This window comes from Polyodon spathula, chromosome 12 (assembly GCF_017654505.1).
Source record: "Polyodon spathula isolate WHYD16114869_AA chromosome 12, ASM1765450v1, whole genome shotgun sequence".
Classification (NCBI taxonomy): Eukaryota; Metazoa; Chordata; class Actinopteri; order Acipenseriformes; family Polyodontidae; genus Polyodon; species Polyodon spathula.
In genome coordinates, this window is record NC_054545.1 from 4,530,012 (window position 1) to 4,549,595 (window position 19,584).

Here is a 19,584-nt window from a genome sequence, read left to right on the forward strand (position 1 = left end):
TACCTGACCTTTCCCAGGTATTCAGCTGCCATTGATCAAAAGCTTATCTGGTGTTCAGGAGTGACTAAGAAAAACAAATAGAAGACATCATTTGTAATAAGGTACTGCCAGAGCAAGTAATTTATAGGTGCACTTTTCGTTTAAAAGCAGTATCAGTGTTTCATAACATGCTTCAGTGTAAGTTGGTGTGAGTGTGCCTGGAAGAGGATCCTTCAGCTAACCTCTCATTATTTACTTTTGTGTTTTGCCTGGTGAGACGCTACGTAAACTATGGGGGGGATTGACAAACTGGAATTGTCTTGTCTGCCAGGAATGGCAATTGCACTTTAGCAGTGCTACAGCTGTAATGGGGCTCTTGCTTGGCTTCCTATCCATGCAGATGCAGAGTGGGTGTGCTGTTGTGATCCAGTGCAAACACTGAGTCTGGTACAGGGTGACCTCTGCTTGACCACACAGGATGACAGCTGAGGGGAAAGGAATGCTGAGATAACTGTAACAGACGTGGCAACAGGAATAGTCGTTGTGAATTTGCAGTCTATTTTAAGCCCCTTTGCATATGAGTCTGATCTTCTTTATTAACAATGGAACCCAGTGATCTGTAAATCCATAAAATCATCATTAAAACTGTACTAGGTATGCCACATTACATCTGTCTTATTGAACTCTTCTGGCTGCCTGTGTGGGTCTCTCAATTGACATTTCTGAAGTGTTTTGGGGTTTAATGAAGACAATAACAAATAGAAGAGCTAGTTTGGTATGTTTAGTCAACCATGAACATTAATTCCCCTAACTCTTCTTGTCAGTTGCTGTGATGTTTGGCAGCTAAGGGGCCCATATAACATTTTAACAGTGCTAGCTTCCTAATAGCTGCAGTGCAGCAGTACACCTGGGACTACATGTGTGACCAGCGTTTGTTACAGTGTGTCCTTGCCCTGTAATAGGCAAACAATTGAATTTGGTTAGTGTAGCAGACTTTTTTCAGTGTTACAATTACCATATGATTTGCTGCAGAATATATGGAGAGTACTGAATCTCTTATTTGGTAACACTTTAAGTATCTCTAACTTACTATGTATTTGCATAGTAGTTACTTAGTAAATGCATTTTCGGCCTGACTGTACAATTTAGTAAATGTGGTACGTTGCTAAACTCTGTATGTATGCCCTGTGAAACAAAATCTATTGGTAAGGAGACATGCGACTTAAAAACAAGGGCTATTTTTATTCTTTTTAGATTCTACAATGCAGTGGTGAAATACTTGTGCTGCTTTTGTACTAATTAGTTCAGCTGCACAGCGCACTCCACCCCTAAACTATGAACAGCGTTGCACCTGGACGTCTAAAAAGGGAAAGGCAATGTGCAATGATGAATCACAATCTCTAGTATATGGGCTCTTATGCAGTGTAGATCTGGTGTTTTTAGTACAGTGTCCGAGAAAGGGATGTGTCTGGTTTTGATTGTCTCATAAGAGACGGTATCTAATCAGTTTGTAACTGCTTTCACTGTAAAACATTTACAATTTTTAACATGGTCTTGAGAAAAGAGGCATTGTCCTTGTTTCAATGTGTGAGGATAATTGTGTTTTATACAGTACATATTTCATTTTCCCACCCTTTTTCTTTCACAGATGATATTAACCGTGTACCTAAGCAACAATGAGCAGGTTTTAACAGAGGTTCCCATAACTCCAGAAACATCTTGTCGTGATGTGGTTGAATTCTGCAAGGAGCCGGGAGAAACGGGCTGCCATTTAGCAGAGGTGTGGCGAGGAAATGGTAGGTGTGCTATTAAACTTGCTACCTGCTCTTTGCATGCATACTGCTGTGTAGCACCATTTTATTGTATAATTATACTGCCTCTTTATAGTTGGTTTTTTCAGAAGGGGTGTGAACGAATTAAGATTCTGTACCTGTAATTTTGCTCACGTCCCTGTGCTTTTCCAATTGCTCAGTCCGACTGTTCCCTATTGCTGCTGTGCTGAATGTATTTCTCCCTGAGGTGAGTAACAGGGTCATGGCATGATCGTTCCTCATGGTTCCTGTAATCCCTCTGCCATGCCAGTGCCATTCTCACATGCTGTAATGATGTGACCCAGTAACAGGGCCCTTTATCCGTATGGCAAGGACTATGTGAAAACAGCAAGCCTTGCCCACCCAATCCAGCACCATGTTGGTCACTTTATTTGTGTCAGTCCCATGGTTTAACACGGGATATGCAAAAGAAATAAAACCTCCAGTTACCGGACTGCTGGACACAGAGTAGTCTGGTGTAAACTGTTCAACATCACTAACCATTCATAGTTCCAATTGGGATGACCACATCACATAGGATTGCTAAAAAGGAAGCTATATGTTGTTGTTGTTGTTTATTATTTACATCATATTTCCATAAATTGTTTTAGATCCAGAATTCCAGAATATATTTATATTCCAGAATATAAAGGTAGCCTTCACTTTGACTTGATATGGTTGCCCACATTTTGGTTTTCTGATGCACAGCATTTTGTGCTGTGAGATTCTCTAGCTCTAGTGGGTATTGAACAAGCATGAATTCCAACATGTTATGTAACAGACAACTGCTGATTCATACAGGTGCATTCTGAGATTGTTAAAGGAAAAACGGTCCCTTAATGCACAAAATTGGCTGGATGGGGCTTTGCTAAAGGCCATTTTTTGACCTTTTTTAAACCTATTGATCTTTTATTTTTCTATTAGCCCACATGAGTCACTATTGCTAAGTGAGTGTCCTTGATTAGGAGGTCATGTGTTCAGTCCCAAGTTAGGCTCGCTGTCAGTGTGGAGGGGTGGATACTGTCCTTCCTAAGAGGAATACTGCTGTGGAAGTCTTATAGCTCTTCCCTAGCTGGTTTGTGCTGCCTGGAATTTGACTTGCTGATGAGCAACATGTTTAAGGACTGAGGAACCTGAAGACTCCTTTTGTAAGCAGCGTTTCCTTTCTAATGATAATACTGGTACATGTGACATTTTTGCATCCTGAACCTCCTCTGAATTCATGAAGTAACAGCCTTGTATTTAAGTATCTCTTTTCATTCTAGTTTTGGCTGCACCAAACTTGTGTGTGTATGGTGATTAATACTGTAAGTAGTGATATGTGAATTTTGCAATACAGGTCTAAACCAATCAGTTTATTTACTGCAAGGTTACTACAGTTTATTGAGCACTTAACTCAAGGGACCAATTTGATCAACCTTAACCCTGCCGATAACCCAATCCTGGAATTTATTGGAGTTTTTACTGCCTTGGTGTATCACCTTGGATCATGTCAACAACCTATTTTTAGGCTTAATCTGGGGATAACCACAGATAGCTGGTTGATGCAACCTAGTGCTGGGAAACTATCGACTAAAATTCAGAGCTATGTTATCCAGGAATTGACCAGATACAGTATACCCCTCGGCAATAGAAATACAACCCTATGAAAATCAGTTAAATAGTTAGTGTCTTATTATACAAACAAAGAATGCTGTATACATAATAAATAGGTTTATCTTTCCTACAGTGCTGAAAGAGTTAACGTAGCACAGTGCTAAGTGAATAATAGCCAATATCCATTTGTTTTTCTAGATGAGCAGAGTGTATAGCGCCTCTCTGGGTAGGTAGCCAGCCTGCCCTGGAGTACTCATTGTAGACATATCTGAGGTGAATTATCTTGGCTTCAGACTGCTGTCACGGTGACCTCCAAATCCCTCTTAGACCAATGGAAAACATAAGCCCTTTAGTGTAGTAGTGGGTCCTTTTCAAGTCGGGCAGCTTTCCAAGAATACTTTAGCAGTTTGGCTGAGCACTTCCTTCTCTTGTAAATAAGGAAGCTGTATCTCTAACCTGTTGCAGATTTATTGTAAACCATCTTTTTCTTTTGAAGCAGTGCTAGCTGATTTTCACTTTGTAATGTCTAAACCAGGCTTTGGTGAAGACTGCTGTAGATATTAAATCTGAACTTGATGGACAGGCTTTTTTTATGAGGTTGGTCTCATGTGATGATTGTAATCCTGTCCTGTCAGTGTTTCTCGAATCAATAAATCACACTGTTGGTATGCTTTACCCTGCGGGGGGGGGGGTTAATCTATGAAGAAAAAAGTTCCTTATCTTTCTTTTGTATTTAAAAAATAGTTTTGCTTGTTTACATCTGTTGACATATCATACACAGCAGTAGATTATTTAATCTGATCCAACTCCCCAATCTCCAACAACCAAAAAAAAAAACGATTATCCCAGGTTTTTTTTTTTAGTTGTCCGTGTTTATTACATGAGGTTGGGTGGGTTATCCAGCTTGCTAATTATTAAGTTGACAACTGATTTTATAAATCTGTTCACCAGATTTCATAATAATAAAAACATATATATATATATATTGCCAAAGTCTCTAGTAATGAAAACTCTGCATGTAAAGTATATAAAAAAAATGTAATTCAAAACAAGACCATTTCCCAGTCAAATTAGTCACCTGTCTTATTTTGGAGCCAACAGGAGAGTATCCATAAAAGGTCATGCTGTGATCTCACTGTGTGCCTTGCCAGTGTTTCTTGTGGGTGTTTTTGTAGCCCCTGTCCATTGGAATGTCCTATAAATAATAGGAAATGACTCACTGGCGTGCTCTGAGATAATGTCTAGTTTGCCACTAACTGGGTGAAACGCAAAGATCGACACTTGGGAGAGCAGGGCCTCTTCTTGCCCGTTTTGCAGAAAAAAAGTTGTTTGTTCAAGCTTGAAGTGTGGTAGGTGTGCGGAAATGAGAAAGCGGATCCTGCTGCTGGGGTTACAGCATTACAGCAAAAAAAGTATTGCTGTTAAATTACACATGCTTTTTGTAAAAAAATAAATAAATAAAATATAAATATATAATATATATATGATATATATATATATATATATATATATATATATATATATATATATATATATAATATACAATCTATTACTATAAATTGTGAATATTTCTTATTCAATCAAAATAACTATGTTAAGAACAAATTGTTGAAAGAGATGCAGGCATTCTGGAATCCAAAGGGTTAATTTGGTCACATTACACTCTTAATATTAAAAATAAATTGCTATCTCAGCAAAGAAAGCTGATTTAAAATGGAACCTAAACAGCTCTTATTAAAATGCCTTCAAAATAACTTGTATGCATGTGGTATTTTTGATTGTTACAGCTTGTAATACATGTTCTCACGCAGTATGGGTTTGAAATGTTTTCTAAACACAAGAATGTATTTTGTACGGAAGCTGGGGAGTAGAGAACCTGCGTAAAGCCCTGCTGTTCATTCATGCTTTATAATTCTTCATCTAAAGACTGTCAAGATTGTTAGACAAGGCAAACTAACAGTAGGCTTTTCCCTGGCAGAGCGAGCAATACCTGTCGATCACATGATGTATGAACATCTGCAGAAATGGGGCCCTCGGAGGCAAGAAGTGACGTTTTTTCTGCGTCATGAGGAGTCTCCAGCAGAGAGCAGTGAGCAGGGTAGGTGAATAATGGAGATGGTAGTGGCTTTGCTGGATTCATGCAAATTTTTCTTAACCCTTTCAGTCTTGATGTGATAAGGTCCCATCTTACCTTAACGTATGTTAACTTACGCTGTCGGAAATTAGGTTGTAACCTCACAGGACTCCTAGATCCCAAGTCTGAGAGAATGTATAAATGTGTGTAAAAAATAAATAAATAAATAAATGTTGTCCCGTTTTCATGTAAATTCAGTGACAACCATTTCCGCCAGAAGATTGAAAAAGAAAAGCTATTGCATGTTGAAACGCTATGGAATTTTCTAAATTAAATAGCTGTTTTTACCTGTGCAACTGAAAGTTTACTTTTGAAACAATAAAACATTCGCTGGAAGAAGCAGAATCCTGAAAGAATAGTGTGGCTTAAGCTAGAGATTCACAGCAAAAGCTGATATTGAAAGAATGCAAACCAAACCGGTTCCTTTTGTATCTGACAAAACAAATTGAGCGCTTGAAATTAATCCTGTGGGAATGTACTGTAATGTATAATTAAATTACTAGGAGACACAGCAGTATGTTATTCGGTTTGAGAAAACAGTCTGTCCAGTTATGTGAGAATAAACTCCTTTTACTTTTGGATCAGATACAAGTCTTTTTATAGACTCGTGCTATAGCAAAAATGAAGTTTTTTTACATCATCAGGTCCTGACTTGCATTACTCGAATCACATGGTGGTGTTTTTGAACTCATCCTCGTTAAAGATGTTTCTTGTTCAGGCTGTTAGTTTGGAGTATGGTGGCTAAGCTGTTGTGTGTGTTCAAGCTGTGCTGTTTTTAAAGATGTCAAGGATTCCGTGCCCCTCATGCTTGGTATGAGGTGTCAGAAAAGCCCAGCAGACAGAAAATGATTATAGCCCGTGGAGTTTCAGTTTGGATTCACACAAATTATGCAGCACTTTTTTTCTGATTGGATGACTCCGATAACGAGGAGCTGATATTTTTACACCCTTAGCACAGTTTAAGTTAAAAGACCATAATCTATTTTAAACAAGGTCCCGAAGGTGATAATTATACTTGTTGCCAAAATGACTAAAATAATTCGGAACCTGTAGCTATTTTTAAATTAACCATTCTGTCCACATGAGTCACTTTTTACTTCGAATTCCAATCCAAGCCGATAGCCTTCCAAGAAGTCAATAGATCTGTTATAGCTAAACAGAAGTGGCTAAACACAAGTCTTACCTCGAATGAAAATAATAAAAAATAAGGTATATTATAACCAGTGGTATTGTTTGCATATCCTGAGGTTTGGGTTGCTGTAGTGGATTACATCACTGTTTATTTGTCAAAACTAATGAGGTAATAATAAAAGCATGGCAAGTTCTAGTGCTCCGAATTGAAGGAGGTTAGTGTCCTATAATCAGATTACTCCATGCTTTCTGCAAATGGTAGTAAACATGAACAACATGTTTACCTCACTCAACTGGTGAACCAACTTGTTTAGATTACTTTAAATGAAATAAATACATTTATCTTTTATGAATAGAATCACTGGTTCATTTAAAAAAAAAAAAAAACTGTCTAGTCAAAATGGAGAACATGATTACAAGAGGAGGTCTTCACTGTGTTGGTTATAGTATGGATGGATCTTGATAACACCTTCACAGTGACTCCCATCTACAAACCTGGAGATCATCTTAAACACGGAACAGCAAAGATGGTTCTTTATGCAACCCCATATGTGAAAAAGACTGTAACAGTTCCACTGATTAAACTGTGGAGTGTAAATCCCTGGAGAAAATTAGTTCCACTCTATCAAATCCCACAGATATTATTATTCATGCAAACTGTTCTGCTTTAAGAGGCTAGAATTTTTAATCTTAGTCACTGTTTTTAGGTGGCCAACAAGCGCAAGATCAACCGAACAGAAGAAACGGAGTTAACATGCCTGCAGACAAGCACTGTGAAAACGGGGTATGTAAAAAAAATCGAGAGAAGCACACACCCACACACAACACTGGGGTCTGTTTCATTGTAAAAGCAGGTATGTGTGGTTTGATAAAATAATCAGAAATAGTGTAACATGTTTTTTGCCGTCTGCATTATCTAAACACAATGATCTCTAAATAATTAATTAGTCACCTCCTTGGGTTTCATTGTGTTTTTATAGTATTTGTATGCGTCCGATATCTGTTTCCCTAACCTTACTTAGAGTGATCAGTTGAATAGACATGGTTTATCAAGGAGGGTTTTTAACCAGATTTCAAGAAGTCCTTCTCAGTTTTAAAAGTAGGGTTTGAGTTGCAGCTCTCTTGTAACATGTTATGGTTGTAGTGGACCGGGCATCCCCTATGCTTGAAGGTTAAGCATCACAGGGTGATGGGAAGCTTGCAGCCACAGCTGTCCCGTCTGCTGAAAACAACAACTTTTATAGATGACATACAAATTGCTGCATTTTTATCGCAGTAAAAGTAAGAAGACCCATGGGTTTCGTTTACGTAAGGGGATAGAAAAATAGTTACTGAACAACACAAACCACTGAGCTATAAATACATTTATAAATTGGCTTAATCTTTAAAAAAATAAAAAATAACTGTGACTGGTTATTTTTTTAAACAAAAAAGCAACTGCAGTGAAGAACAAGCAAGTTACTGTAGTCCCTCAAATTAGAATTGTGCACAAAAAGGTTATGGAGCTATGACTAGAATTGCCACTCCGTTTGTTTGTTTGTGGTCTTACAAAAGAGAAGTGCTACCCTACGGAGAAGCTGCTATGGAGAACTACTTTCTTTTATATATATATATATATATATATATATATATATATATATATATATATATATATATATGCACGCACGCACCGTGACCAGGTCAAAAATAACAAGTTTTACTAATTTGAATCCGGGGAGGAAACATAATTTTAGTACAGTAATTAGGACCCATGATTTGTAGGACAGGACGTATGATACGCTAATTAGTCAGAAAATCGTATGGCTGCTGTTTTTGCTTCTTGCACCATCTGCTGGAAGAAAAACTGTTAGTATAAGAGGACTCCTTTTAAAACCACAGAAGATTGTTTTATCTGTGGGGGTGAGTGTTGGGGAACAATATTGATTTTTTAAAGACACACACACACCTACAGAGAACATGTGTTTAAGAACTGTTTTTCCAGTCTGATATCCCAAAGAGAAATGATAATTAATTCAAGAGTTGCCTTTGGGGTGTTTCCAAAGTATGCTATAATTAAGAGAATATGCCAGGAATCGGGACGCTGTTAATAATGTTTAAGAATGCATAACCCCTTTTTCTTAGGAATGGGTTTTCTTTAAAAACTGTAATCCTGTTAACATTAGTTAGGTGAGGGAAATGGGCACATCAAGTCTTTTAAATTGGGTTGAAATCCATCCTCGCTTTGCAATGCAGGTTGTGAAATTCTTCTTTCAGGGGTGTGAGACATGGTCTGCTCCAAGCGATTTGTTAAAACCACATCGGCTATTAAAGCAGAAGATTGTCAAGATATGTATTACAGATTTTTTTGGTTTTTATTTACTTTAATAATAAATATCTGTAAAAAAAAAAAAAAAAAAATAAAATATTTATGTTGTGGCATTAAGATTATCACACTGATTTACATGATACATTTTAGTCAATTTCTGCAAAGTACTTCTAATAATCCAACATTATATACAGTATTTTACATGCCAGCTTAAAATGTAGCTTTTTCCAATTGGGCCAAAGTGGGCAAATAATGGCCTTTTTTAATCTGTTGCATTCACATGAAGTTGATGGACAAAAATCTCCCCCTGAACTGGTGACCCTCCATTCCCAGTGCACTTTCACACCATCTCCTGGTCTTATCTCTGGGGGTTTCTGATTTTCAAGGCCTAGGCCACCATTCCTGTTTTCGTCATCCATCTGTTGTCCTTTTCCTGGGCCAGATGTCAGATGCCACTTGTCTTTTTTATTTTATCATCCACAATATCTTTTGACCCTTTTTTATTCATGGACCATTCATTTCCCGGCCCATCTTTGCCAACTTTTACCATTTTGTTTGCTCATTGGTCCGGGGTGTGTCTGCAAATCCAGAACGATACTTTGGGGTGCCTGCTGCTTGGAGACCTGAATGAAGGTTGATTGTCTCTAGGCGTGCTAGCACTGGAACTTTGCTCTCAGTCCCATCTGCTGGAGAGGAGACAAGTGTTTTAGCTCGTTTGCCCCATTGCAATACAGCAGGCTTGGAGCTTTCTGGCCCTTGGAAGCGGTATCAGATATGTCTATATCAATATAATCCTATGTTTCTCTGACTCCTAATATAATACTATTTTTATTGTTGTTTCTCCAACTGATGAGTAAATAACGTGGTTAACCCAAAGAGCACTTCGTCATCCAGCCCTGGCATTGGTCTATAATTTTGAGGATTACACCAATTTTGTGACATAACCTAGTAAGAAGCTTATAGTCTTATAGACTTGCCAACACAGGGCTTTTGAGGAGGCCTGCACTTCACGACCATTCAGTTATTATTTAGCAGTCTTTGAATGTGGGGAAATGTTTGGCATACAGCATACTCAAAGCACTGGCAAAAAAAATAAAGGGTAACCCATCAGAATGTTTGCTAGTAGAGGTAAGTTCATGACTAACTATAGAAATATTTTGTCTGCTGTTGCAATGCATAATATTGTTGTAGCTGTTTGACAATGAGTCAAACATATTTTGCTTTGAAGCTTTACAGGAACCATACATTTTATTATTGGATCTTTGTTGGCCAATCTGAGAATGAAACACTTTGTAGAGTAGGTAATTATAGGTCTCATAAATTCTGTGTTTTGTAGGAATGAGGTTGTCTTAAATTCTGTGTTTTGTAGGAATGAGCAGGTCACACACCCTGTGTTCTGCAAAATTCTGTAATAGAAACCTTGTTTGGATTCTGGTCTAACACGTGGCTACATTTTGCAAATCCACAAATGACTCTGAAGGGCCAGTAGCACTCTTACCCCCTGCATTTACCTCTGCTTAGAGGTTAGGTACTGTTCTATGTATAGTAAATTAAATCATAACAAGAAGCAGCAAAGGGGTGGAGACATGAATCGCGGTACTAAAATAAGGCTGAATTTTCTACCTCAGAACTGGCTCGAATGAGGTGTGGTTGGGGCTTCCTTTTGTCCTGTAATGCCATTCCACTAGTGCTTGCATTCTCGTTATATGGCTGAACAAATAGCACAGTCTGGATGGATCCAGGCTACAGCATAAAGAGCAAGCACTGTATGTATTTATTTCCAAATGCACATCACGTGAATAAACTTAATTTTTAATTGGTATGTAGCCCTTTTTTTTTTTTTTTTTTTTTAGTCAGTTTGTTTATTTGAGGGAAAATACCTGGGATCTTAAAAACAACTGTTAAAGATGGTTGTAGATGATGATTTTAAATTGACACTTGAGTTTAAGTGCTGCTGGTGCAGAAACAAAAATGGGTGAAACAGGGAAGGGAGCAGCAAACTGTAGGCTAACCATTACCTTGTACTGTTTGCCGATATTATAGCTAAGTAGTGGATTCAAGATGCAACGGCAGCATCTGAGTTATAAGTTTAAAGCCATAAGAGACATAACACACGTCTTTGAAGAGCTACAGTTCCCCAGTAATGCCCCCTGTCTGACCCAGCCGACTGTTTGCTCAACTGTGTTGGTTTAGTAGAAGCCAGGTGGGTAAGGTCAGAGTCCTCTGTAAAGGTTAGGGGCAGTAAACTGCACGCCTGCATTTGCAGGACAGCTAATGCTGTGTTTTTAAAGGAGTTTGTCACGCTTGATATACTGGGAGACATAATGGAGACCTTCATGTACATTGGTTACCAATGCTTTGTATAGTTAATAGTGAACAAAATAGCTCTCACGTCTTTTTTGCATACACTGCTATGTCTTAATTCTGATGTCTCTGTGTCCTGTGGTTTTGTTTGGTGCTCCAGGCACCTACTGATTTGTGGGTGTTGGCCTTTGGATGGGAGGGGGGGCGGTGCCAGAAAAAGGTATGTTTTAGTTGTTGTATTGAATAGGCATCACTGTGTGCTCTAATAGTTGTAGAGCAGGTACTGTACTGTGATGTTGATTTCTCACGTTGCTCTTGGTTTGCACTGTAGCTTTTCCACTGTTGTTTGTTTCATACAGATTCAGCTGGCAGTCAGGTTACTGAAGAATGCTTGTTTTATTTTATCTACTGAGAAAACATTTAGCTTGGCATGTTACCGGAATGCACTGAAGGGCAAAATCAGACAGGGGCACAATGCACAGCAATTTCAGCCACAAACCTGCACAGGGTTAAGAGGTTTCATGTAGTAGAGCTGGGGGTGGCTAACAATAGCTATAAAATGTTGAAACATTTAAATAGACAAATTTACATCTGGCCCATATTAATGGTACCTGTTCCTAAGCCACAGTTTGGTTTCACACACAGCTGAGCACAGCCTGAACTTATGACAGAAACTATGTGTGTGGGGTTTGGACTGAGGTGCATTTCGGTGAAATTCATGGAAACCGTGTTGGATTGGACCGAACATTCAGTAGGCTTTCTGTTTTGTGTTGCTTTTACTAAAATATCATTTTTTTCATGTAGATTGCCTCTGTTTAGATGTTTTTTAACTGCATTCTGTACTTGGAAGTACAAAACGTTACAGTAAACCTTTTCTGCTGAAAATGAAAAGTGCAATGCATCAAGCTGATTAGAGCTGACAGCTGGCTTGGTCTTGCCTTGATTAGGTCTCTGACTGCTGGCGAAATCCACTAGCCTTTTCTGTTCACTGATTGCTGATGAGTGCAGAGGCACGTTTTTTATTTTGATACAGGACAGGGGTGGAAAGAACAAGAAAACAAACTGCATTTAGTTGTAAGTGGGAGTGCTGCCTGCAGGAGAGCATATTGAGTACTGCTGTTAGCCACGAGACCAAAGCAAAAGTTTTGGATAGAGCTGTGCCCTGATTTTAAATGCCATGGTAATTTACTTTGGACACATCAGCTGACCTGGCTCATCAGAACACTATGAACAGCTGCGAGTTGAATGGAGCTGCAAAAGGGAAAATGGAGTGGAAGCATGTAGAGGCCGTACAGGACTTTACGACTGAAGGACGATGCAGCAAAATGAAGGTGCAATCTTGCAGAATTACATGGGAAGACGCACAGCAGGTAATAGATCTGTTTTGATAAGAGCCACTCTAGTTAATTGTGTTCTTGTCATCGCATTTTTATGTGCAGCCAGCGTATCTATCTATTAAACTCGAAGAGCAGTAGCCGTACAAAAGGGTGGCAGTTTCGAATATCTTTTTAATTAAGTAACTTTTTAGGAACTAGTTGATTTGTGCTCTGTTTATGCATCTGATGTTTTGGCAGATCATGCTAAAGCAGTGTAAATGGTTTATGTGTTAGTTTAGGAATTGGCAAATTTATCAGCATAAGCTGTTTACAACAAGATTGGCAGTGTGGGAGATATTAAATCAGCAGTTTTTATTTAATATTTAATCAAAGTAAACAAAGCATATTTTTGTTGAACAAATTGAAATCATAAAGCTAAAATTTTAAAACCATTTTTTTATTCCTCCCTTGCTAAATGTCATTCTATGCTCAAAAGCATCCATTCTTATCAAGACAAAAAACTAAAGACACAATGACCCATTATATTCCTGAGCTGTTGCACTGTTTGTTACATTAGGTACAGCAGTAAACATTTTATTTATTTTTTTAGAATTGGTTTAGCAATACAATGTGCTGCTCAGACAGATGCTGTGGAGTGAATTGTTTTGCTGTACTTGGTCTTAATAGACCACAGAAAAATAAAAAATGATGGCCAAGTAATTTATTTGCCCAGACAAATAGTAGAGCGTCTCTCCATTAGATGAACTGTAAACACATTTAGCTGTAGGCACGGAGTTACCCATGCATTGCAGCACAAGAGTGCAGTTGTACGTGGTGTCAGTATGTAATTCAAGGACAGTGTATGATGTGTGTTGGGAGCTTAAAGTTTTATAGTAGATGTGAAAAAACGTCTGCAATGCAAAACAACGCTCAAGGCTATGAAAAAAAAAATAGGTGTGTATTGTCCAATCTTAAAAACGAAGCCCTGCATTGTAAAGAAGAGTTTAACACTTATCAAAATGGCATATGGTAGAGCTGATAGACTTTGTCATTTGTTCATAGTCATTTTCATAAATATATTCAAGATAACATGGCCCTTGTGATATCTCCCCCCACAGGTTTACATGTAATAATAATAACTAATGCTAGACTAGGTATTCATCTATTCATGTGACAGTTGGTGTAGGCGCATGATATCAAAACAGACCTAAACCTGGGATTTAAATGAAGCGCTCATTATGTTTACCAGTATATTGATTCTTAAGGAGTCAGTTTGTTGCATCTGTTAATTTTTGTGAGTAACTGTCGCCCAAAGAAATGCTTCAGTTAGATACAGTACGTGGGCATGTTGGATCAGTGTCTGAAAGGTGATTTTTATATAGAAACCGTTATTGTTGCTTTTACATTTTTGCTGTTTCCCAAAGCTTTAAAAAGTTCTGAGTGACCTGATATGAGAAGCATTAGCCCAGGGGACTTTACCCCAACCCTTGCCTGTAGGCCTGCACTGTGCAGCAGAAACCTGCCCCCTAATGGGAAGCAGTATGGTTCACATGTGAAGACTGAGGTCGAGGGTCAAAGCACTACTGGGGTGTTTAAGAAGAAGACTAACCACAATGTTATAGTACTGAGGCAAATGGAGCTTACACCAAAGGCTGCCAGCAGAGTTAGAAATGACCAGTCCAATTATGTCTTCTAGCTGTACTATACTTCCCCAACCATATAACAGAAACTTAAGATAACCTGTTTTGATATTTTTCTCGATGATCAGTTACACATTATTGTTGCAATCAGTACAATTCCTTGCCACTGGGGTTTGCTTCCTCCATCTGTCCAGTTTGTCCACAATTAGGATCCAGTTTTTTTATTTTCTTGTATTTAAGGTTTTGTGCACGCCCATTTGCAGTACTATAACAATTATTGTGCTAATAAGGCATGCTTGCTGACAGCTTCTGTCTGGTAACAAATCACTATAGCAACCGAGCATTCTGTACATAAATATCAATTCCTAAACTGATGAATGTACAAAATCGTCTTTGTGCCTCCGAGTGCTGCTGTTGGTTGTGAGTGATGTTGTTTACTGTATAGCAATAATGTGTCCTTGTTGCTTAATTTATGTCAACCCCATCCATGATTAAAACGGTAATAAAGAAACAATAACTATGACAATAACATGTCATATTTTGCTTTGTGAGTTTGCCCAGTAATTTTATTAGGAGGATTTTATTACTCTCGAGAGTTTGGTAGATACTCCAGTGATTTTTTTTATATTGAACTGTTTTTTGTGTTTTTTTTTTTTTAAAGCAATTGCCATGGTGAGAAGTTAATGAGGAGGAAAAGAAAACTAATGTGGTCAGCAGATCAAAAGCAATACGTCTTCAGTCAAAGGCAGCTCCTGTCTGTTCACTTTCCACATCCCACGCAGTCTTAACACATTGTAGAGAGCGTTGGAGATCATTTCCCCTTCGTTCTATAGTATCTCATTGTTTTAATGGGGATGGTATGCTTTGCTGGGGTGCAGTCAAACACAGCTGGTCCTACTTTTCTACTTTGTTTCATTCTTTAAGACCATTTTAAAGGGTTACAAATGACAATCGCCTTCTTGAGTTTACCAGCCATTCTACACAGTAAGCTTAGTGATGAAATCTGGTATTGCGCTACAGCTGGGTCATTTAAAAATGAAAAGCGCACTGTTATCCAGCTGAAGGTAAGAGTGATGTGAACCTGGTCATTTGTTTGTTTGCGTAGATTTGTTTTATTACAGGGGAGTGGTATGAAAATGTTTGTTTTATATTTCGGTTTTTAGATTAACATGTGCTTGTCTGTGCTGTACATGTATTTCATGTAATATTGTCCTGGGTGTGTTCTACATTTAGAGAACTGTTGTATTAAGCTGAATCCTGCGGTCCTCTTTGAAATGTGGCAGTCATTGCAGCTTCTGGGAGCGGTCCATTTGTCTTGCATAAAGGTCTTGTGCTTGTTGCCACACAATGACAGGAGACAAGTAAATCCTGGGATTTCCTGTCCAGGGAATAATGGCATTTCCAGTTTCGGAACAACAGCATCAGCTTGATGTTATGAATTGGAAAATCACTTACGACACAGAGATTTACTGAGATATGTTTATATTGACACAATGGGTTTACTCTGTGCTGTAGTGACATCACGTAGAGATCTACATCTCGGGTAGAGGGCTGTTTCATTCATGCAAAAAAACAAGTATTACTGGTACCTACTGCATGGTGCACAAATACCTTCTATGTTTGATCCAAATGATCCAACATACTTGCTGTAAGAACACATTTTGAGTTCTGTAGCTGGGCAGACTGAACCTTGCGATTGTACTGCTTTTCAGCATAGCTGAGTTCTGGAATTCCTTTGGTCTCTAACTCCCACAGCGTGGGGAATTTTGCTGACAGATGTCATTGAATTGAAAGGTATTTTCATGCTAACTTGTTATTATGAAGCAAAGTTACCAGAATACCAAACAAGACGTGCTCCAAACTGCAAGTTCATTTTTCTGGATTTATATTATGCAATACAAAATAGAATCTAAAATTAAACATTTCTAAAGTTTCTGGGTGTTTTGTTTACACAAAGTGATGTTTAAGCGTAAGCATATTCTAAACCAGATTAAAACACAAATGCTTCAAATCTTGGTTTTTGTATTCTTCATTTCAGATAAACGCAGATAAACCTTCACACTTTTTATGCAGTTTTGTTTGGCTGTTGACAAGACCTTTAGCACAGAACGAACTACACATAAAGAACAATTTCATCCTTGCTTTGCGTAAAAGAAGAATTTAGCTCGGTACGAGTCATTTAAATTAATTCTATCGAAATTACTCACTTACTGATCAGGTTTGTTTAGTGTCTTTCCACATTGACACTGTGCAGCACAGCACAATGTTGTGGTAAAGTGGTCCAGTCCAGTGGCTTCAGATCTCCAGCAGTCCTGGTAGTTAATGACATGTCTTGCCTTCTCTGCCATGCACAGGTTGGGAATCCTCGTGTGGAGCTCACTCTTTCAGAGCTCCAGGAAATGGCCACAAGACAACAGCAGCAGATTGAGGCTCAGCAGCAGATGCTCGTTGCTAAGGTATGTAGTCTAATTATTAATTATTAACATAGAAAATATTAATTCGGATCAAGAACCAGGCATGGATAGTAGTAGCTTGACAGCGGATGGCCAAGAGTGCAAGCAACTGGAAGCAATAACGGTATATATTGCATTTATCCAGTTACTGTTAGAGCAAGAAATATCAACACATCTTTTTGTAAGAGATTTTTGAAGGGCAGTTTTGGACCAGCCACCCCATTGTCTTATTGTACAGTTTCTTTGTTAACTTAAAAAGAATATGTGAATTGTAAGGTATTTTTACTTGCTTGATAATTGGAGTGAAATCTCACAAAAGCATACAGCAACTGGCTGTCAATATTTACTTTTCTTGGAGATCACGATTAAAATACTTTTAGAAGACAGCAATGTGTGATTCTTAGATATAACAAATTCTTTTCCTAAGAAAACATTCCCTGGAAGACTTGAAATACCCCAGGGGATACGTTTTGGGATCTCTTGATTCGAGAGGGTGTAGCTGTTCCCAGTGATCATATCAAGTAGATGACGACTCTGACAAAGGAACTGCTTCCGGCTTCCAGATCCGGGGCAATGCTACGACTGAACAATGTGTTCCCATAAAATTCAGATACACACTACTTCCAGCGTCCCATTGCTACACCATTGCCGCATCATTTGGTTCCATTTTGTATTAATATTAACACATGGTCACATATGATTAAGGTGGTGTAAATGCTTAGTACAGTATAATCAATTACTGTTGTTAGATTTGACATATTTTGTTACTAGCTGTCTTTGAACAGACTTTTTGGAGTTTTGACTGAAAAATAATTAAAATACATCTTCAATATTGGGCACTTTTTTTCATTAACCTTAAAATACAAACCAATTATTTTATTGATTTAATCCCAGCACTTATGAGATGTATTCTTGTTGTTATTTCACTGAGTTTTTTTCAAATCTTGGGAGGGTTAAACCCTGTGCTTGCCAGTGTTTGTTTTCTTTGGGAAATGTAGTCATGGAGGGTTGGAATCAATTTTACAACAGCAGGAAAGGGTTGCAAGCAGCAGGAAATCAGCTTGGCTGAAAGTAGAGTAGATGTATTGAGCTAGTGGCTCAGTCTGAAGTGTGTAGTGTGTACGTGAAGCACTAAGGGTAAGCATAGCAAAGCTTTTTATGAAGGCGGGGTTTTTTCTGGTAGGGCTTTGTGCGTTTTAATATTTGGCAGGGAAAATGGTTGAACTTTCATGAAGTACGTTTCCTGGATTTATATTTGGTTTGGAGAGAGTATGTTGTTGTTTTTTTTGTGTTTGTTTGTTTTTTTTGGTATGATTTTACATCAAATGAGACCAGTTTGTTGATTTGGTATTTTGGGTTCTGCACTGACATACTTAGAACTATGTTGGATTAACAGAGGTAAATGGTTATTTTGCTTAATTTGGGTTTATTTCCGAAATTTGTTTGCGTAATGGAATACTGTGAACCTTGTAGACGCAATATGACATTACCAATCCACAGGATCACTCTGCACCCTTTCTATATTCCAGGAACAACGTCTTCGATACTTGAAACAGCAGGAGCGGCGGCAGCAGCAGTCCATTTCAGAGAGCGAGAAGCTGCAGAAGCTGAAAGAAAGAGTAGAAAATCAAGAGGCCAAACTGAAGAAGATCAGAGCGATGAGAGGACAAGTGGATTATAGCAAAGTCATGAATGGCAATCTCTGTACGTGCACTGTTCTTTTGAACACAAACCTTTCAGTCAGACATGGACGACAAACTCGTGCAGTTCCTCTTTGAGGGGGTGGGGGGGGGTAAAGTTTGCGATTTGAGACTGTAGTTTTGCGATGGTATGATGTCTTCTGCTGGGGTAGCTTAGCTAGCAAACTGGTGCTCTCAAGAGCAGACATCGAAACACAACTGCTGGAGGGGAGTGTGCTGCTGTTTTAAATCCCTCCTATCCCAGCAGGTTATAAAGTGCCATAAACATCAAGTAGAATAACAAATAGAGGGTATGGAATAGTATTTATTACTGAACTAGTAAAGTACTGTATACAGTTTCAGCAGGGCTTACAGAGCTATGCTGGGAAGCATAGAAGTGTTTCATAAAAAGGGCTTGTGATTTTTCTTTTTTTTCCCTGACCTCTTTAAGGGGAAATGGGGTTGCTACAGCTGTGCTGATTGCAATCCCAGCATTACTCATAATCCCTGCAGCTCTTTGTTTTCTTTGATTCGGATCCTTCCTCCTGCTACAGCTAATGAGATCTCGGCATGTTCTACTCTTAATCTTGTGTGTGCATGTGTGTTATTGTTTGTGCCTAATGTTTTTGAAAGATCATGTAACTTTATGTAGCAAGGTTTATGCATTCAGAAATATCTGGGAGTTGTATTTTCCAAACCAAAATGCAGTGTTATCCAGTTATTTATGTTCAGGATGCAACCGAGAAGTATTGGCTGTAGGGAAGTCTGGTGCTGTTTAAAAGCCAATGCTGCTAGATACTGAAGGAAATCTGTACAGACAGTGTCTGTTAATAGAGATTCTGCAACTTTAAGGGATAGACCAAAGTTTTAAATTTTTTACCCTCCTGAAAGGTTTGTTTTGTCAGCTGCTTGGTACTAATCTGGTATCTATTGTGTTTCGATCCTTTTGACACAATACTGTGTTTTGTTAGCGGTGATCAGGATTTTCACAGAGAATTGGGCTGGGCAGGTTACAGCTAGAAAGTGTCCACGAACCAAAACAAGAGTTTTTGTAGGAATGTATGAATTCACTATAGAGACCTGAGTGTGCAAACCATGATGACAAAAAGCTGCTGTCGTTCAGAGGTGTTTAGGTAAATGGCCTTTGCAGACCAGACAATGTCCAAACATTGTTCTTACTGATTTTCTCCTTTTCTGCGTCTAGCTAAAAAAAAAAAAAGTTATGAATAGTCGCTA

The 19,584-nt window shown here is 38.4% G+C and overlaps 1 protein-coding gene across 15 annotated transcripts in view; it reads left to right on the plus strand.

The window, feature by feature from the left end:
- LOC121324044 (apoptosis-stimulating of p53 protein 1-like) overlaps nucleotides 1-19,584 on the plus strand; it is a 40,154-nt gene that overhangs the window by 10,420 nt on the left and 10,150 nt on the right. For 11 of the 15 annotated variants that reach the window (XM_041265446.1, XM_041265447.1, XM_041265440.1 and 8 more), the window contains 5 exons: nucleotides 1,628-1,775; nucleotides 5,365-5,484; nucleotides 7,359-7,435; nucleotides 16,571-16,672; nucleotides 18,199-18,373. In XM_041265446.1, coding sequence (XP_041121380.1) covers nucleotides 1,628-1,775; nucleotides 5,365-5,484; nucleotides 7,359-7,435; nucleotides 16,571-16,672; nucleotides 18,199-18,373 — 622 coding nt within the window. Of the gene's footprint in view, nucleotides 1-1,627; nucleotides 1,776-5,364; nucleotides 5,485-7,358; nucleotides 7,436-12,510; nucleotides 12,631-16,570; nucleotides 16,673-17,745; nucleotides 17,807-18,198; nucleotides 18,374-19,584 lie in introns of those variants that run through there. The other 4 variants (XM_041265445.1, XM_041265454.1, XM_041265453.1 and 1 more) reach the window with 4 other exon arrangements.